Here is a 22,428-nt window from a genome sequence, read left to right on the forward strand (position 1 = left end):
TGCAAAATTCGCGAAAAGGACATATTTTACAGTATACAATTGTTTATACAATCACATACAAAAAACTACAATAGCCCAAACATTATAAAATGGGACCTGACTGAAAATTATAAATACAAGTTCTTGCCTGCATACAAGCATTGTTTGGAAATCTTTTGTAAGCTAGCACTCTCCCAGTGAAAACTAATTATTGGGAAAAAAACATCTCTACATGAGAAACCGCAATGTTTCGATGCTCAATTTATTCTGATAAAATGTACCAATACGCCAAGCCAGCCGTTGCTTAAAATTGCAATTTTGTCTAGCCTCACATTATATCCAGCCATTATTCAGCACACCAATGCTAACTATCAGAATGAAAACTATGTGATTACTCGAATGTATTCCCTGTAATTTATAGGTTTGACCCACACGATGAAAACGAATGTACACAACATGAACACTGGTAACACATAGAGGACAGCATGCAACCAATTTTTGAATATTTATCAATAACATACCTTACTTTTCACTGCCTTTTAAGATGAAACCTAATTGTCACTACTATCCGGTATATAGTGTGTATGAATAAGTTCGATTAGTTCATCTATTGAAAGTATTTATTAGATAGACAATGTTTATTTGCTTTGCATTGCAAAGTGGCTGCGTATTGCATCAAAAATACAGTGTGTAAATTGCTTTTAGGCCAAAAACAATTATGTTGCCCACAAGTCGGAAAATTGAAAAATTGGGTCAGTCCGTCGGATTCCTTTTTTGTGTATCGTAAAGAGCCGAGGTATATGAAAAAAAACGCGACCCGATATTTCATATTTTTTGGTTGGTCGCTGAGGGCAACAAAACATTTTTGTCGGCCTTATAGGTAGTCCAGTCCGTCGCTTAACCACATTGGGCTGCTGTCATATGCAAACTATGGCTGAGACCCATTCAGCGACCTCAGTTGTTCGCAGATGCATCCTCCAGAAAGCTACCACAATACAAGGTTTACGTATGCTTGACGAATTTGGGGTAGCTTAATGGTGGTGGGCCATTCTCGACCACCCGTTGGTTAACCATTTACCTTATTCGGCATAACAGAAAAATTACAAAAACTAATTTTATTTGGGAAACTTATTATGACTCAACAGAAAATTAGCTACAGATCATAGATCCCGAACACATGAATTGAAAGGACTAAAAGCAGATTAGCTTGATCTGTCAGAATTAAGCTTCAGAAAATTAACCGTCATAAACTCATTGATGGATTTCTTGGAAAATAGTGTCCATGCGGTTTAGCTACTTATTAGTGTTTCCTTCGAATAACTATTCTTACTTGTTTTTGATTAAATTACCAGATGAAACCAGTTTTGCATTTCATATAACTTATTTGGTATATTTATGTACATTTATGTAAACTTAGTCAATACATCATAGTGAACACGGAGTGGCATGTCTACGAACCATCCATTCGATAACTAGTGTGAACATTTGCGAGACAATGTATCAGTAACCACTTTTCACTTGAATAGTTTCATATATGACACATATATTTGATTGTTATATATCACACTTTCCATCCTTACAACAGAGTCGACTTTACCCAAATACATCCCATTTTATTTGGTAGCTATACACAATTTACAAATTTTGATATTCGTAAAAATCATTGCGTAAACACACGTACATAATGTATACGCATGTGTGTGGTTTAAACCCATGATTTAAAGATGTTGATTTCTAATATATTTTACATATTGGAATCTTAAAAGTTCGATAAATAGTTGCAGGAATTCCACAATAGTTATAAAGGAGAATCCACAATACAGTCCCATAGTACCTCCAATAGAACCGAGCAACACTTCCTCCTGAAAGTACAAAGTTGTAATTTTTTCAACATCTTAGTAATTAGATCCGCACACATATTTATTCATAATACAGTGTATTATTTTTAAATATCTATTTTACTAACACGGATGATGCAATATCGTCGATATATATACTAGTATCTCATTATAATGCAGAATATTCATAATCGCCACATATATAATTTTTCTTTTCAGCACTGCAATATAATATAATCTGCTAGTATCGTACTTCATCTCTATGTAACGCCATTATATTACGTACACACACACACACATTCGTTTCCTGTGTAGCTTTTTTTTTCGAATACACTATACCAAATAATTGCCTATACGCTTATACACATTTGAAAGTTTACACCAATCTTAACACACACACAATGAAATACGTTACCGTAATTGCAGGTGACTCGGTTATAACTTGATAGTTTAGTTCTTCAAAATATACTTCCAATCGTAAAAAGTTTTGACTATGAAATAAAGATAGTTTTGATACATGTGACGTATATTGTGATTATTGCTTCATGGTGCACGAGTAACGCCACCTGTATTGATCATGTTTTTTTCAAATAAGTGATAATAGTATTAAACCTTTCATACGTGGGCCCTTAAAGCGTTAATGTTGTTTGCAAGTAGTGAGTGGGAAGTCACAATCGACAAGAATGCGCCATGATACAACAGCAGTTAAATACAGAACCGGCGTGTATATTTCTGAGGAGTTTATCCTTGCCGTAAATCCAATATCACTCAAACTACGCAAACTGCACTCAGCGGCCAATGTCATCTTTCCTTACCAGGACATTCGAGTGTCGAATTCCGACGTGTTCACCTCATTGGCGCGCAAATTTTAAGTTAATTTTCGTCTTTTGCCGGATAAGATTGAGCTGCTACGATAGTTATCAATCTGGGAAGACAGTCGGAGAAGAACATACACTCGAGGCAGCGCAATTGGAAATCAAGACACGTGTCCATGAAATTCGGGCGCCTAGGAATAGTAGTGTACATAATTATATATAGGTTTGTGTATGCATTAAGTTTTTCGGCACAACGTTTTCTAGACAAAATCCCGCCAGTGAAGTATTGATTCACGTTGAATGTGTTTTGTGCTAAGTGTAACCAGAAAAACCATCGCCGATGTTGAACGTATGACACTCGCTGTAATACCACAGGAAGTCAAGGAAAATTGAAGACAAGGAAAATGCCATGTCTATAATGTCTACATGGCATTCGGTCGGTCGTCTCTTCAAAGACTACCTTTGAGTATACAAGTACTTCCAAATGCTCCCATTTTAACATATTCAAGCGAAAGACACGACCACCATATCCCCCGATTTGTTGGCTATTTTCATAACTAACTCAACTCCATGGGGCAATTTAATCATATAGAAACACGTGGGTTCCGTTCAAAAAATTAAACATCTCGCGTCCTCGTTTGCTATTGAAGAGTAAGAAGTAACTAGGGGTAAATGTCTTCTTAATGTCTTGTTAAAACATCATGTATTGCCATGACTGACACTTTCTATCATCTAACTATTAATCTGGAATAATAACTGCTGTACCGTAATGACTGCATATACTAAATCCCTCCCGCAATAATACAATACATGTTAAATACCTCACTTGGTCCAGACCGTTAATTCTTCCAGTTTTGTTATTGCTGCTGTGAATTTGTTTCAGCAAGTGTCCCTGTAGAATAGGAGATATGAATTACTATACGTTGCTATACAGTGACCTTAATGGTATGCTCTAATACATAATGCCACACCAATATACTTGTATAAGTTTGAGATCATTTGAACCCATCATATATAATACTTACCAAATATGTGTTTGAAGGCCAAATAGATTGAGATACAGTAGTGTCATACCAAGTTTCCCTGTGAATAAAACGTATATAGTAGGTCATAATAAGTTATATATGTATATAACAAAGTATGCGCATGTTTACACTGAGAAAACATGTTAATTACTGAAATCATTCGAAAAGTGTGTCCGTTTCTGAAATATGCTCACTCGCATGGCTGTTTGCAGCTACAGCCTATTGTTTCTTTCCGTCCAAAGTATCGGATAAGCTGTCTACATACATCTGAAATAACATATGAAGAATTAGAAATAAATTACTGGAATGAAATGTAGATTGTATTGTTACAGTTAATTGGGATAGATAAAGTTTTGTTATTGGATCCGGAGGGTCGTAATGTCAGTTAGTTGATTCTGTGTCTGTGTATGTGTCCTTATGTGACGAAAACGCGTACTGGCATACTTACCCTGTGTCCGATTCAGCTGCATGCACCTAGTGCCATTGCCAAACATTGTATCAACACAGCCACAGTGTTCGAACATTTTTTCTTGCAGACATGTTTCTTCACATGCCTATAAAAAACAGTTCAACTTATCATTGATTTTTTTGCACTAGTGGGCGCACTTCTAAAATACAGAGTGGTATAGTAAAATATCTCTCCCTATGCTAATTCAACGTCAATCTCCTGGCAGCCATAGTAACTACGCCACCGGGAGGCATGAACATCGTATATTTAGCGATTTCGTTCAAGGGTTCTAAATTACACGAGATTAAGATAGTATTCTTCAACGCGTTTGAAAACCCAGATATATGAATGAAAGCTCACGATGTGATCGGTGTGTGTGGTGTGGAATGGTATGGCATGAACCACCACGGCGAGGTTCTGCTCGGTATGTTATATAATAGCATTGCACGGAGCACCGCGGAAGGTGTGGTGTCGTATGGCATGGCGTTGCATGGAGCGCCGCGACGGTGTGTTGTGTGGCGTCGCGCGGTGTGCCCTCATGAAGCCTAATGATGCATATGTTTCATGTGAAGTAATATTCGTATACCAAGTAATAGGTAATACATTACCGTTATTGTGTAATAGTCCCCATATATGGACTTGTATTCACGTATTGTAGAGCAGTTGCCATAGGGATGTGGTTCCCTTTTGATTCGATTCTACCACAAACAAAAAATATGAGTGAAGGAATCATAAATACATTTTACGTCACCGACTTTGTAACAATGTCCAAAGAAGTGAACTTAATACCTCTTTTATACCAAGAGAAAACTTCTTTCCAGGAGCCACGGTTAATCCTTCTGATTGTGGGATAACAGGCACATGTGGTGGATGAATTACCACTCTGGCACCGGAATCGCGACCATATACACTGATGTATTCATCTTGCTCAGTGAAAATGGTCATTTTCAGTCCTGTGTACACAAAATTAAAGAATAATTGGATATTTTTTCATAATATGGCATGATTTATAGTCGTTTGATCAATCGAATCATGGACGCCATAACATTGTATTATTATTATTTTTATTATTATTGAAGCGGGCGGGTCGTCACCTGCGCACGCGCAGGAATTGAGCCCCAAACGACGATGACAACACACGTTAAAAACGAAAAGGCTCATGGGTAGACGCTTGTTTATAAACAATGACAAGCTATGGCCATCTGACGCATGCGCAGGTGACGACTGTCCCGTTATAAATGTGTATTTATACCATATTTAGCGCCAGTTTTCGTAGAATACAGAATGTTACCCTCCGAATTATTGTGGACGGGATTGAACTGGAAACAGTTTCCATATGTTTCATCTTGAAATATCCGAAAGTCCCTGAAAAATACATTAAACACTTCAAATCAGTTTACATCAAAACTAGAATGTCACGAAAAGTTAAAATATAGTGATGTAAAACTCAACATGTTTAAATCACAGATGCGTTCATCGTATGAACATTCTAATACAAAGTCTTCCAGCTGATGTCCTAGCTCCGCTATCTCATCTGCTCTGAGTTTCAGCACGTTTTCTAAGTCACTGTAATCAGGAGTGGAGCTGTATGTGATAAAACCAGGCCAATCCGGAGGGTCTTCGCTTTTAACGCGTCCAAATTGGTGATCGTGGTAGTGGTTATAAACAAAGTCTTCATACAATGTAATGTCGTATGATAATGCAGTGTATATTTTCAGGAGGTCTTTCGCGACAGGTTGATATGTTGCAGTTTCTGTCGAGAAGGGTAACATTTCCCATTCAGTACTTATCTGGTAAAGACCCTTGTAGATTTAGGCAATGACAGAGTAGAATATTCAATCACAATTACTCACTGAATTATCAAGTGTAATTTCATACACAGTAGTATGTTCACTGTTCTGAGACTGATGTGAACCAACCAGATGCTCGTTATCAAATCAGATTAAATATGTGAAATGAATGTATTCAATCTGAATAATTGAACAATGATGCTCACTATTCGAACCCTTGGTGGTCATCCATCCAGTCATTTCTGGGCAGTCATCTTCGTCACCCTCTAACGCACAGTCTACTATACCATTACATTTCTGGTTTAACGGTATACAGGTAAATAAATCGCATTGATATTCGTCTTCTGAACAAGTCACAAATCCTACATATAAGACAATATATTATATTATATTAAAGTGTACACTGAACGCTAGATTTTATTTCATTTTCTGCTATCTTGTATTTAAATATCAAACACCAGAAATTTGTTTTAAAATCCGATGACTCATTTACGAAATATAGCGGATTCTGTTAAAATCGCACGTAAGCTCCCCCGTTTGACCTCGTTTACATGACCTCTTGGATGTGACGTCATAAGTGTGACCGCCCTGTTCAGTTTGCCGCCATTGATATGTAAACCGTATGTAAATGTCGTTCGTGATCAGCTGTGTTATTGTTGATTTTCGTGTATGTTCTACGGTTTTATTTTAGTGATATTGCAACCAAAGACGCGAATTGTTGCGTTTGGGATTTTTTTTTATTCATTTGAGCTTCGTATTTAAACTAGTAATGTCAAGTCGTTGTGACAGACGAGGTAAACGCTGCGTTGCTTTCGGGTGCTGGAACACGAACCTTGACGGTGTTTCGCTTCACGCATTCCCCCTCGACAGACCGTCTTTGAGCAAACTTTGGACGAAGTTTGTTCGGGTGTAGAGAGCTAAATGGCATGGTCTTACGAAGCATTCTGTGCTTTGCGCAGTCCATTTCATAGACGAGTGCTACCCGGCAAAATACAAGTTTATGCGTGCGATGGGACAAGTTCCCGGAAGAAAAACTTTGCACAAAGATGCCGTGCCAACAATTCATACCGGCGTCCTGGCGGAGAGTATTAGTAACAAGACTGATACAAGTCCAGCGTATCCGGCTGTGTCAACACCTAAAAGGCCAAGGATTGCTTTTCTTAAAAGAGAAAATGCTAGGGTAGGTATTTGTATTCGTTCATGTTCGACTATGTGCCGCGCACTGAATTTACCGCGAGTATGTTTACGTTTACACATAACGACTGTCTATGGCGGTAATGCTATTACGTACGTTCACTTGTCTGTTTTTTTCATACATTATTATTTGTAATTATTGTTTGATACAGGTAACTCTGCAGTATTCGGAGGACACCCATGACGAGGACACAAGCCACCAAGTACAGGACACTGATTCTCTTACCGACAGCTCTATTCAGGTACTGAACATTTGCGAGAAACTTGCATGAAAAACATGTATGTATTCTATAAACAGCGTCTTGGTGTGTTTATATTAGTGTGTTTATAAATAAATAAATAAATAATCACTTCCTAAATTTTGTTTCACATTTAAGACTTTAACCAAGGCTAAGACTGTTAGAACATATGGTACTCAAATATCTTACAAGCAGCCTAATAAGAGAAGTGTGCGTGTACAAGTAAGGCCCTTTGGATCAAATAAAGGTATGTATTGTATGTGGGGAGGATAGGAGAATATTTTATGTTGAAAATATTTTTTTCTCGTATCTTGACAATGAATATATTTTTTTTCTCTTACCCTCAGATTTTTTTTTAAAAAAGTTCTCCATCACACTGCCAGGTTTTCAGATGGGACAATTACATTTGGTATTGTATTTGAACTTGACTGTGTTATTTGCATTACAGTTTGCCAGACAGAGATGTTGCATCCCCCAGAAAGAAGAAGCGTTCAAGTACAATGTGATCTCCTGAAACCAAACCAAACAATACAAGTACAAGAACCACCCCCAGACAATGAACTTGACACAACTTGGTCAGGTTCAGAGTCCAATGCAACAACTGATTCTGATGAGACGTATGAACAGTCAGAATGTGAATCACAAGCTTCATGTTCGAGTGCTGATGATTGGTAAGTTTTAATAAAATTATAAAATATAAATGGGAAAATTTGTGAATGAAAGTAGGTAAACATGGTGAGCATTGAGTAGCTTCAGATCACACGGTTTATGGTAAAATAAAATGTGTTATACAATAAATATAGTTTAGTTTATTTCTCTTAATTATAGGTGTATGCAGAAAAATAGATTCTTTGTTGTTGGGGAAGCTCAACTCATGAATCTATTCCACACATGTACCAGATGCTCTTCACCTACATTAGGTGAAATCACACACATATGTGGCACAATGGTAAGAGTGGAGCAGAATTGTGTTTTTTGTGGACTAAGTACAAAATGGAACAGCCAATCCATGATAGGTTCCATTCCAAGTGGAAATCTTAGACTTTCTTGTGGAATTTTGTTAGCATTAGCATCAAAAACTTTACGTGTCCTACAGTTTATGAATATGCCAAGTATTTCAACGGATACTTTCATGAAACATCAAAGGTACTACCTCCAACCAGCAGTAATGGGAGTATGGGGAAACATGCGTGGAAAGTACATTGATGATGCACTTCAAAATGGAAGGTCACTTTGCATAGGTGGAGATGGGAGGTGTGACACCCCTGGCCATAGTGCTAAATTTGGCTCATATTCAGTCATGGACCTTGATAATGGTACTATGATTGACATACAGCTTGTGCAGGTATTTATACATTTTACTTACCAAGTACCTCGTTTTATGTAAACACCAATCTAGTAACAATTTATAATTAAATTGAATTTATTGTTTATATTCAGAGTAACGAGGTGAAAAGTAGCTGCCACATGGAGAAGGAAGGTTTGGCAAGGAGTGTGGCATTTTTACAGGGTCAAGGTATTAATATCTACAAAATAGTCACAGACCGTCATGTTCAAATAATTAAATGGGTCAGAGAGAACATGACAGATACTCAACACTGTGTGGATGTGTGGCATGTTGCTAAAGGTAAGCAGTATTCTCTCCCCACAATCTTTGAGAGCAGCTGTTTTATCATGCTTAAACATTTTTCCATTGTTCTATTGGTATGCAAATGATCCACTGTTATCCATGGTCTATTGATATCAAAAATTGATGGGTACTAGGGTAGAACAGATTATTTTAGATGAAATTGTTAATCCTTGTAGGATATTTTCAATTTATTTTAGTCAAATACAGCATCAGTGATATTGATAATATTCAATATTCAGAGCAATTTAAGTGCAATTTTATAACATGACCAGCAAATTACCTTGCAACAGTTCAACTATAATCATGACTGAAAACACAGAATACTGATGATAGGATTTATTCCTTAAGGTCTACAGAAAAAAATGCTAGCTCTTTCTAAAGAGAAAGAGTGTGGTATATTACAAGACTGGATCAAAAGTGTCACCAATAATCTTTATTGGACTGCTGCCTCAACACCTGATGGAAATGGTGATTTGATGATGGACAAATGGACATCTGTTGGAAACCACATCCAAAATATTCATGAGGGGCATGGAACTTTCTTTCCCAGATGTGAACATGAGGATTTAACAAGACAAGAGAGAAGAAAGCGATGGTTAAAACCAGGTATTTCTCTCTTATTCACATTTTAACACACTTTGACTAGGGTGGTATATGTATGCTGTTATTATAATGCCTAAATATTATATATATATTTCCAGGAACTAAACCCTTAGAGAAATTGATAACGCTCCTCAATTCTCGACAAATGAAGAAAGATATATCTAAGTTGTCCACAATACAACAGACTTCGGAACTGGAAGGATACCATTCTGTGGTGAATCAGTTTGCCCCAAAGATGCATGGGTTCTCATACAATGGAATGATGTGCAGGTAACTGCGTACTTGTATTAATCAACATTGAAAATAAACAAGTAACTTTGCGGTCAAAAGAGCTTTGTTGTAATATACTGTGAGTTGGAAACGTAGGCTGGAGTGATGTTGATAAAGTTTGGCACCATAAAAGAAACTTGTCATTGTATTATTTCACAATGTGTACCCCCCAAAAAACTACCTTCCAACTGGTACAGTTGTCTAATAGCAGCAAAATATATTAACATTGAAATGACGACCTGGAATTCAACATTTTTGAAAAAACATTGGCCCTGGTAGTTCTGGCTAACAAATTAGTAGATTAAATTAGTACAAATATCATAAGTTTTATCACATTAAATTCTACAATCAAACAGAGAACAACATATTGTTTACAAATCAACAGGTTTGGAGACGTGTGTAATACACAAGTTCTCATTACTGTCTTTGACTTTAATTATTTACTGACAGGTCTTATCCCTATGATAGAGCCTTCTAACTTCAGAAGTTAGCAATCACAATTGATGTAGTATGTAACAAGTATTCTAACACTCAGAATATGTAATTCTATTAAGTCCTTAGTGGTAAAATACAGTATATCATAATGCATGGTTGTTCTATTTATAGGCTTGTCTTGGCAGCAATGCATTATAATGAAAATGGTGGGCGACATGCTGCTGTTACTAAGCAGGGAAATCCTTGCTATAAAATAACTTATCCAAAATTTAAAAAAGGCAGTTACACAGTGCGTCAAGTAAAGACAGAACCTACCTTCAGTAAGTACTGGTATAAAATGTTCTACATGCATGTACACTAGCAGCTTTATATATTTGCATGACTGAAGCTACTTAAAATCACAACCACAGCTCAGTTTTTCAACAAATAAAACAATAACAATAATTAAAAAAATAAAATATTCTTTATTACAGATTATGTACAAAATGTGACAACTAATGTCACTGCAAGAGTGGTAAAATGTACCATGTCACAGGCAAAAGGTGATGTGTTGAACAAAGTACCTCCTGCACTCTGCAGTGAGTTCAAAAGACCGAATAAAGAAGTGGCAGTTTCTGACTTTCAGTCGAGGTTTTTTAATCAACATAATTAAATCCCTGATAAACTCCATTCTGTGAAGGATATGTTTCTCTGATAAGATGAACTGCACATGATGGGAGTGGAACTCTGATATCTTTGCCTAAATATCCCCAGCACCATCGGACAAGTTGCCTGTAGGCAACATACCTGTATCTCCTGCAAGGAAAATAAATTGAATGTACAAATTCTGTCTACTGCACACAGTTTATTCCAACCTAATAAAATGCCTATACTTCTATTGGACATGAGAGAATACTGTTAGTACACAATTACAAATGTAATGTAGTTGGTATGGCCCTCAACAAAATACTGAGGTTCTGGTTGTACATATTTATGTGTCAACCATTTTCAGTTCACAAAGTTCAGAAATTTCTAGCAAAACATAATTGTAATTGGTCTGACATTCATTAACATTTATGCACATCTACCATAATACATTTCCAGTGTAACAAAAACCATGATATATTTTGTCCGAATAAAATTGTGTTCATACCAGACCAGTATGTGCGACTTTTAATACTTACTCAGAGGATTCCGGAATAGTTCCATGGTACTGTCTATATACATGATAAGCTGTTAGCAATACATACTTGTCCAGACACACTGGCCTAAATCCAGGATGTTCTGTGATGCATGCTGTATTTGGAACTTCATCACAGACAGCTTTCACCTGCATTATTTCATAACAGCATCTACATTCCTCAGCAGAGGGCATGACATGACATCTGTTGAAGCAGGTATCTCAGCAAAAATGAAATTTACTATCTTGTTATTTACCTCCTAAATACAGTATAATTATTTGTGAGAACAAATTATTACCATATCAGAACTATCAAAGGTAAGTTGTCAAAATCTTAAGATTGATATTTTTTTGCATATTTTCAAAATCATTTATTCCTGACACTTGAAAATACGGTCTTCACCTTAATATTCATTAGGCATTACCTCTACGATATAGCACCATCTCACCCCAAGTCTCAAATAAAAAAACAAAAACATCACAGCAACTTATTGGGAATAAGTTGTTTAAGCCTCTTCCCAAATACTAACATTCTGGCCCCTTACAATTTAATTGTATGTGTTGTGGTTGTCATGATCTGTCTAATATAATGCTGGATGTCCAATATACAAAATAATTTCAATTTGGCTAATTAGTAAATGTCTTGCTTAAATTCGACTTTATAATTTATAATTACATCACAGTTGGGGATAGAGGGACTGTGATCACATGCATCACAAATATAAGCTCCTATGCATACAATTTAATCATAAATTGTAATTAACTACTAGGGCAATAATATGAAGCTTAAATGGTAGCTGTTGTGTCACCGATCGTATTGTACTGACTTGCAAATATAATGTCAACAGATACAGAAAACTTAGTGGGCTATGCATGTCTGAGTTCCGTGATTGAACGTAATCAGAACATTTCGTTCTGGGACTTAAACTACTCCGAAATACAGGTTAATAATTATTCAAAATATGCGGAACTCCGAAAGTTAATGTGATCAAAACCAGCTGATTCGACCACTTACCACTCGGTAGTATTCAGGCGATCGCCCAAAGCATCACCGACATCGTTTTCTTCAGCAGAATCACTGTGACTGTCGTCGTTAAATTCGGGCTCAAATTGGTAGGGCCGTATACCTCCGTCAACCGATGAACCCTCGACATCGAAGTCAGAAGACTCGTAATTCAACTCAAGCTCGCAATCACGGCTTTGCGACGACGCATCACTTGGAGTTGACGAACTTTCAGCACTATGAGTTGGCGACGCCATTATTCCTTAGGGTTATGTTTGGGTCACACTTGTGACGTCACAGATTTGACGCCCATAAATGACGCGGAGTTCCTGACAGCCAAATGAGCATCGACGCACCGATAAAAATGCTAACATTGATCGCCCATAACAAAGCTCATGGTGCGTGAATTTTGATGAAATTTTCGGTATTGTCACCAATTTATTTATTGAAATATAATATCTTTGACGAATTTATCGTTCAGTGTACACTTTAATACATATCTGTCACCGTATCGCCATTAGCTACAACGCGCGTTATTTTACGGGGTATTTTCATTCTGCCATATAAGTAAATGCGAATTCCAAATAGGGAATGATTACGCGCGTAAGCGACCTCGAATGATAAAAACTGATGGCAGCCACCAGGGTTTTACCGGACTCCACACAAAGAAGTTCGCTGATTCTGTTCTAAATTTTTTGGATTTCGGCATTCCCATGATTTATAAAGATGAGATGTATAATAATAAGATTATTACGAGGATAACTCAAAGTAAGCACTCAGACAGTACACGGTCGCATCGATACTTTCGCTGTACTGTGTACTGTGTATTTGTGCATACATATAGGCATCCTCGTAATAATCTCATAGAACAGGTTTACATTCCTGAAAAACGTGTTATAATAACAGGTTGATTCTATTGATAATAATACAAAATTGTTTCTCGCCAGCATAACTGTAAATAATTTGGCGATAATGCATTACTGAGTGATGTAAACTACTGAAATATTGTTATACTATTAGGAGGCCAATTATATAACGGGTTGTATCGTTGTCATTGTTATTGTTTCTCCTATGTTTTTTGTATTCCTATTCTTCCGCCGTTTTTTCGTTACCATGTATGAGAGAACAGGAAGCGGAATGCGGTCATATCAGGAAGTAATGAACAAGCGCGCCTGATTTTCATAATTGTGATTGGTCACTTGGTTCGGGGCCATGATGGATTGACTCAAATCCGGAAGTGGTTTATTTGACCTACGTTCGGTGGTCTTTTAGCATCATTGGTATATGTTCTACCAATATCACAAATATAACTATAGAGGGTCACGTGACCCTTTGCGCTATAATTAAAAAAATCCTTTTCATCAGAAACACTAGTATTATAACACTTATATTTGCTATTGCAGTTTGAAAACGTTGTGGCGATTGACCATTTGGCTCAGCGCTAGTAGTATTAAGAAATATTTTTTTTTGTTCTACTTGTTATATTATATATACACCAACAGCAACCACAGCAACCACAGCAACGCGATGATTGGTTGTATCTGTCACAAAGTCCAGGTATTATGTGTTACTATTAGATGTTCTAATTAATTGCAATAAATATTTATAAAAAAAGTTGGATTTGTATTGTGGAAAGGTGTGTGTGGAGTATGTGTACGTTTCGAATACACTACGCATGTTCATTAACTCACGGTATTAGCATATTTTTATGTGAATGGTTGAGTATGGCAATGCAGTGATGCTGATGAGCCATGTCGCTGTGACTTTGGTGTGGTTTGATAACATGTGGTGTTTGTCCCTTCCTCATTCATTTTGATATTTCAATACATTGGCCATTCAATGACATTTTAAGTAAAATAATCAAACATGTCTAGTGAGAAGTTCGATGCAACGAACGCAGTTTAAAAACGCAAATGCGAACTCTTACACTAGGCAATCTACCCCACTAAGAAAACACTGGTATTTGTGATAAAGTTCGTTATGATGGTATTGGTTTCGAATATCGTATGGGATATTTGTAACTTTAAATTCGACTGTTCCTCCATTACATAATGGTTTCGTGCATATGTTTATGATTGAATAATCCTAATCCTATAAAATTCTTATGTAAAAGCAATTTAAATTAATCTTGACAGATGCACAATGTATTATTAATATCCAAGATGAGTGTGAAACTGATTGATGCTGCCTTAGTGCAGCAGTATAGAAACTGGTTATGTAATTGCTTGAAAATATAGTTCCCAGAGATTTATTATAGATACACATGTAAACTAACAGGTAGACTGGCTCAGTCGGGGCGACTAATTTGTTTATGTAGTTTAAATAAAATTCGCGAAGTGGAGGTGTTAGCGCGAAATCCCCTGTAACTGCGAAATCAACCCGACTGGTTTATTCTGCATGGCCCTCTATCAACACTGCATAAATCCGTCGATTTTTCAACGGGTAATTATGTTAATGAGTGTTCTAATTGACAATCATGTAAGCCAATCACAACGTTTCTTCAACTGACCTCTGACCGAGAAGACGTCGGCTGATTGTAGCAGCCGATTTTTTTTTTAATTCTACGACTAGTACGAATTATTTTTTTACTCATTGTGATGAATTAGAAACGGCGACTACGACAAACTCGAATTTCAACGTGTCTGCAGTGTGACCTTTACCATGTTGACCCCATTATGCACGTATTTCCGCGGCCACCTCATTATAATATGTGCATAATATGAATGTATATGCATATTTAATAGCAATGAATTTCCTGCAGAATCAACCAGTCGGGTGATGCCGCGCTAACACCTCCATTTCGCGAATTTTGTTAGTTTATTTAAACAACAAAAACAAATTAATCGCCCCGACTGCGCTAGTCTAACTAACAGTGTACTGTGAAGGACATCATCTAAAACCTGCTGGTTGTATAACCCTATGTAGCCAGCCTACAAATACATATATAAGCTGTGCAAATCGTTTTAGGCAGTATTTTGTATCATTTTGATATGGATCGGAATTGTGAATTGCCGATCCCAATAAAAAATGCTATTAAAACAGTATATTATCAGTTAGCTCAAAAGTCAAATCTATACAATAAACAGCCAATGTTTAAAAAAATAGTAAGTATTTGCACATCAAATGCTGCATATGTATGTCTCTAATGTGTGGTTTGTAGTCAATTACATGTAATTTCTTCAAATCAGCAGCCCTCGAAAACTAATTACGTGTAATAACTTAAATTACTCGTAAAGGTTTCACGTTTTCCTTGTAAAGGTGTGTCGGCGGTTTGCTTTCTGGACAATATAGCTAAGCACTAAACACAAATGAAAGTTTATTGGATTAAAGTAGAATTTATATCGTGTTATAATCTAAATCCTCCTTTGAAAAGTTGTAAGTGGACATTGGCTTATGATTCAGCTGTTTTAGTCATAATTCAAGCTGACACACAAGCTGTTTTGCGTAATGTTTTTCTAAAGATTCAGTTCTTATTACATTACTACCATCGTTTTGATAGTTGCATTTAACCCAATCAACACCCTCAGTCAACGATATTTAGAATGGGTGGTTGGTCAAAAGTTTGATGAGTCAGGTGCTTCTATTGGCTAAGCTTGCTGTACATAGATGCAAATGAGTATAGGAACCATTAATGCTGTAGGGTGTACTGGGAGGGGTGGAGGATTTCATGTTTGTAATGACTGGTTGTAATGCGCTATCTCGTTGTTTTCAGGATGCAGCCTGATAGTTGTTGCTTCTTGGTTGTTCAATTATGGATAAAATTTGTGTGGTGGGTGGAAGACGTGTTTATTGTTTGTTGAGTCATTGTTTAGACACCCTGCAGCTTGAAATGATATGGTCCAAATCCAAATTCGATATGGCGGTGTAGAATATATGTGCGATATGGCAGTGTCGTCTAAAAACATGGCATCAAAATGATTTCTGTTTATTTATTTACTGTTGTAGATCCTGGGAACTAGCCATTGAATATGATATCGGGAATAAATAGTTTTCTGAACAAGATTTATAAATTATTGCTGGCAACTTTCCAGTATGAATTGGGAGCAAACTGTGACACCAAATCAAGTCGTTGTATTGTTATGCTTCTAAAAAATGTTTTTCAAATGTCTTGAAACAGATTCAAATATAAGGATATGGATTGTAAAATATTAAGATTATATAGTGTCCAACACATTAATTTGTAAATGTTAAATATATTTTAAAGAATTCAGTGGCAATATTATATTATAAAATAAAACAAATTAAATAGAAATATTATGTATATTTTTGTATGTGGAAACTTGGCTGGTCCACTCAAAAATATAAAGAAGTGAGGTTTTTAGTTCCTTTTTTTTAATTTTTTATTTGTGAAAAAACTGGTATTTTACAGAGTGTAAACAATAAAACATTCACAGTGCAAGGCTAGTTCACCAACAAGTCTATTCTCTTGCTTGAGTGTGAAAGTACATGGTTTAGTGACTACCTCTTATGTTGTATATATATATAGTCATCGTTAAATAAGTCAATTACCTGATGCAATTACCTGTACATTCAAGTTCTATAATATATTCCGGAAAAAGCAAAATAACGTATGATAATACTGGTATCGAATTTAGACTGTGTTGTAGAGTTAGCCCTAGCAAGTTTGAAGTATTGTTCCCAAGGGCTAAAATCACAGAACAATCCACAAATCAAATGAACATGATAGTTCAATGAGAAGAGAATGGTACTAATTTGTAAATACTTCACAGTTGTTTCCAAGGGCCTTGTTATTTTGAATCTCTAAAACCCGATCCGGTATCCGCCGGATATTGGCAACAAAGTCGTTTAATCTAGTCTATTACCAATATTAGGGTGCATTTTATCATTCCCTGGGTGGTTTTTTGCATATTTAAAAAAAATAAAGCGTGATAAATATTCAACGTTAATTTAAAATTACAATGTTCATATTATAATTTAAAATGTTCACATTTTAACATTTATTTAATTTGAATATATATTTGAATGAATAATATCAGTATACTCACCAAAAGACTGTGGTGCTGCCTGTAGTGGACAGTTGTCCTCATCTTTTCCATTGATACAGTCCGGCACACCATCACATTCCCAGTATATTGGAATACACTGATAAAGGTCACACGCAAATTCAAAAGGAGAACAAATCTGTATCTCTGTAACAGTAAATACAATGGATGAGTTGTCCCGTTCACTGTGAGGTCTCGCTTAAAGTGATAGACGTGGCGAAAGTGAATGATTTGATATTGAACTTTAATTCCAATTGTTTTGGACCTCAATGCCAAATGCCGATCTGTCTAGGGGGGATTTGACTTTCACGTTTGTCGAAACGAACACGATGCCTTGACAAAGCCGCAACGCTATGACCATTGTCTGTTCTGTTTTTACGTTCAATGTCATATTAGTTCAACCTGGTGATTGCATATTTGACAATAATGGATAACACGCCTATAGTTATTCAAAAGTCGTATAGGGAGATTTAAAAGATTGAAAACACAAAATAAACAACATTTAAGAAAACGAGAACTACACAAAAACGCAATGTAGTACTTAGCAAATAAGCTTGTAAATGTATACTTGCTATTTTTATGAAGCTGTCAATGTCAGTGCCAAATATTTAATTGTAAAGTGTCTCGTCATTGTCTGGGAACATTTGGTGCATGTATAACGACTTCTGTCATAACATAATTGCTCATCAGTCAAGAATCATTTACATAATAATGTTAGTAAGCATGTGTAGATGAGCCTGCATTTGTGACAGAAGATATCTAACTTGATCTAAATTCGATGAAGCTTTTATATAACCATCCGTATGTCACGTGCTTAGATTATATTACTCTACTTGTTATTAATAATTAGTAAAAAAAAACAGTATCAAATACGGCCACGTGGTCTAAGCCCGAATGTGTGATGCACGGCTACCCATTATTTGCAGGGAAACAATGGCAACATCATTTAGTACTGTGTGGTAGTATACACACGTATAAAAAAAATATAGTCTATGTATCACCTGGGTCACCGCAGTCCTCTTCATCAGTCCCATCCGGACAATCTTGCAAATTATCACATAGCCATTCTGGAGGGATGCACAAACCATTACATTCTAAATGATCGGATGGACATTCAGCGCCACCTACGGATATTATAATATGTGAAACAGTGTCCAGTAGATACCAATGAAGGTCGAAATAATTTTAACATTTTGTGTTATACTTTACGGCAATTGGTGTTATCTTTAGTTTTCTATACTGTCACAAGCTAATAATGAACCACTAATATCAACATAACGCCAGATTATAGGTTTCATGAATTTACAACATATTATTATACATCTGTCACCGTAACGCCATAAGTTGTAAAGTACCGCAATTGTGTGGTCTTTTACGAGGTATTTCCATCCTACCATATAAGTAAATGCGAATTCCAAATATGGAATGATTACGCGCGTAAGCGTTCTCTAATAATAAAAACAGGGTTTGACCGTTTTGGATTTCGGCATTCCCATGATGTATCCTTGAAAGGAAAAGATGTATAATAATATGGTAATAACTTCATATTACTAGTATGTCATTGTATGCGAGGTAGAAAATAATATCCGCGTGCGCGAGATATATGTGTCTCATATAAACAAAGATGGCGACTTTGATTGTTGCGCAGGTCAACGGGTACAAACTGAGACGTTGTCAATCTTTAATTAGGTATTTTTATGTGATTGGAAGGTATCGAAGGAGTCACCGGCGATAATTAGTGCAAGGCGCACCCAGTTCAGACAACATACACATTAGAAGAGCACATTGGATTGTGGGTAAATCAATGATCATCAACACAAATGTTGCACATGCGCAGCGCGACGACTGCCGCACTTCAAACTACGAATATGGTGTTGAAGATTTTCGTGGTCGTATCAATATATTATGGCGTTGTGTTTTTAGAATTTTAGAATAACCAAAGCAATAAAATAATAATAGTGCGCCACCAGTGAAACAGTACGACATTGTGCATGTTAAGTGTTTATAAGCGATATGTTTTATGAGTCGCATGGCAGCAAACAAACATGTCAAGACGATATCCCTTTTAAAATTGAAAGTGCGAGTATTAGCGTATCACTGAAATGCACAAGACTATAGCGTTTGAACTTAAACAACACATGTATTATTACAGACTATATGCTCGTCAAAACATGCATCCCAATGAGACATGCTTACATTCCTCTTCGTCACTGCCATCATTACAGTCTATGGAGTCATCACATTGCAATGTACCATCAATACAACGCCCAGTGTCGCCACACTTGAATTCTTTTCTCTTGCACACTGTGATATGAAAATTATTTAAATAAGTGGACGTTTGTGTAATATTTATTATAATTAACGGGGAAAATATAATAAGCACTCAACCTTTTCAATTTTAAGTACATGCATACCCTCGAATAAATGGTGTTCTATCATAATCACAATCATGAATGTCTGCATAATCGCCCCATGATTAATATAAATATTTTGTCATATATCTCTTGATTTCGAAAACTGTAACTCCCCTTCATTGTAGATATATGAGACAATAATAGAGAAATACAATAACTGTATTTTAATTGTAATATTTAATAATATGTACAATAACTGTATGAGGCTGCCCTCATATTATTAGAATTATTGGAATTTGCTATTTATAATGTTTATTTGAAACACATTGTATTATATCGTCATTTATTTGTTCTCAGCAATTATTGTAGAAAAATAAATTCTAATTAAATTGAATTAAATTAAATTAAATTAAATTTAAAATATTTTTCCTACATTAATATGAGACGAATGTATTTTTTAATGCACAGCCCAGGGATGAATAAAATATCTTTTTGGTAAAATGGAGATAACATACTACGTTACACAGAAGTCGTAATTTGTCATTTAAAAATCCACAAACCACAAAAAAAAAACAATCTCGGGGAGTCATCCAGACTTATTCTTAATATTATAGGTGTTCAGCCAAACAAATGCTTAATGTATAATGTTGGTAACTTCAATTTAGCATGTAGTATAGTTACATAGGGTGGAAAATAATGTGTAAATTGAAGTCGCATTTGAAAATTTGAATTTTGTTTGTTTGTTTCTTTCTTTTTTTTGAATTGCAGCTGAAAGCACCATATTACAAAATACGTAACTCATGTATAAAAAAAATATTATTTATCAAATAGTATTTTACTAGATTAAAATACTGTATTGTCACCCACAAACACAGTCTTTATCATAGTGTTCCTGTTGCAGGATTAATATTTGGCCAATACCTGTCAGCATCCTTAAGTAAATTAAAACATAGCCTTTTTTGGTTTTCGATAATCTAATTCGATAATGTTAACTGTAAAAATAGTCTCCAAACTAAAATAGACTAAGTTAAACCTATTAATAGCTTAGTACACACACTGTCTCCATTGGTTCCGATTATCCCAAGTCACGATGCGTTTATTATTAAGAATAATTCTATAATTATTCTTTTTCGTATCATAGTTCTACTGACCAGATACATTGAAAAAGAGTATTTTCACAAATTTCCCAGTAATATCAGGGCAGTGAATTGGTATTTAAAACAACATACCACAATCGTTCTCGTCTTCGCCTTCATAACAATTGAATTCACGATCACATTTAAATTTTTCGTCAATACATGCGCCTGTGGGGCTTCCAGAAACGCATTTTATTTTTCCAGCATCGCAGTCCCCTGAAAGAAAACAATTCAATTAACATCAGAACAACGTTGCGTCATAAAGTTGCGAGGTTATTCAAGATATTGCCACACCTGGTAGTTATTTTAAAATTTAATATTATTCAACACATAAAATGAAACATAACATTCCAAAGAATAACAACACCAGCATAATCTAGTTATTGCACATAGCACTGGAGATGATGACTCCAATGACAGACGTTGGAAATATATTAGCGTACAAGTACCATAAACGCAGCCAGACTCGTCACTCTTATCCCCACAATTATCAATTCCATCACATTTGAGATATGTCTTAACACAACCACCATTTGTGCACTGAAAATCTCCCTCTAAACAGTCACCTGAAAAGATACCAACAACAAAAATAGAGCACATATAATAAACAATGATCGCACTATAAAGATTCTATAAAATAATTCTCAATCAAAAACCTATTGTGTGGGATGCAGATGTGTTGTTACTGTACTGTTTTTCAAAACTATTACCAAAATGTATAAAATGGTATAATACACGAAGACGAAAATGTTTAGCAGCTGATTCTCGGACCATATATAGTGTAGACACGTCACATTAAAAATTAATTTTTAATTAATTTCGGTAAAAATTGTATAATTCATTTCAAAAAATGCAGAAATATCATACAACAATAAAATATGTGTTCTCACCAAAATATGGCTCAGCGATGCCAGTATCAACCGTCAGAAGCTCACTGTATTCGGACTCAGATACAGCAGACATTCGTAGTTTGTTTGTATTGCATATAGAGACACTTGGAAATGGCATTTGTGGAGCAGTCACAATTTCAGTCTGTTCACAAAACATGTTTAATATAATCGACAGATTGTTGTCATGGATGTACAATTAGACAGATTAGATCAATATAAAAAAAAGTGTATTGGTAATATGACAGTACGCCAGGTACGAGGATATCACTGTGTTCAGAACATATCCTTACAAACTTACCTTTACAGAAACATCACGTGCAATGAAATGTTTCACCAGCAAGCCTATTTGCCATATGGAAACCGCAATAGCAGAACAAAATATTAATACCCAGAATAAACTTAGCCATAAACTTCTTCCTTCAAAGGCTCTTGGTAGACCATGGGCTGTGGTACTTGACATGAAGTTGTGAACAATACTCGATTGAGATTTTCTGTCAGCATCGTTAACATCGTTCATTGAGTCCATTCTTTGTAGTTTCTGCTAATGAAGTATTGAAAGCATTTTCTATGCGTACCGTCTCTCTCTACGTACACCTATTCACGAGCAACTTCTTATC

At 35.8% G+C, this 22,428-nt stretch overlaps 2 protein-coding genes across 2 annotated transcripts; one reads left to right on the forward strand and one right to left on the reverse strand.

Annotated features, from left to right (window-relative positions):
* Positions 1–1,571: 1,571 nt before the first annotated feature.
* Positions 1,572–21,909, reverse strand: LOC144357724 (uncharacterized). Its single transcript, XM_085506441.1, has 17 exons — positions 21,812–21,909; positions 21,371–21,487; positions 21,015–21,137; positions 19,628–19,735; positions 18,433–18,555; positions 17,435–17,578; positions 6,102–6,257; positions 5,558–5,858; positions 5,358–5,470; positions 4,895–5,058; positions 4,714–4,803; positions 4,106–4,211; positions 3,852–3,924; positions 3,658–3,715; positions 3,454–3,524; positions 2,233–2,308; positions 1,572–1,841 (listed from the first exon to the last, which is right to left on the reverse strand). Exons 1-17 carry the CDS (start codon positions 21,882–21,884, stop codon positions 1,698–1,700), a joined length of 2,040 nt encoding a protein of 679 aa, XP_085362567.1. The 5' UTR covers positions 21,885–21,909; the 3' UTR covers positions 1,572–1,697.
* LOC146735560 (uncharacterized) lies at positions 7,791–9,590 on the forward strand. Its single transcript, XM_085506265.1, has 5 exons — positions 7,791–7,999; positions 8,157–8,277; positions 8,425–8,673; positions 8,769–8,955; positions 9,307–9,590. Exons 1-5 carry the CDS (start codon positions 7,791–7,793, stop codon positions 9,588–9,590), a joined length of 1,050 nt encoding a protein of 349 aa, XP_085362391.1.
* Positions 21,910–22,428: the final 519 nt, after the last annotated feature.

The sequence above is a fragment of the Saccoglossus kowalevskii genome, chromosome 12, assembly GCF_978046115.1.
Source record: "Saccoglossus kowalevskii chromosome 12, keSacKowa6.1, whole genome shotgun sequence".
Classification (NCBI taxonomy): Eukaryota; Metazoa; Hemichordata; class Enteropneusta; family Harrimaniidae; genus Saccoglossus; species Saccoglossus kowalevskii.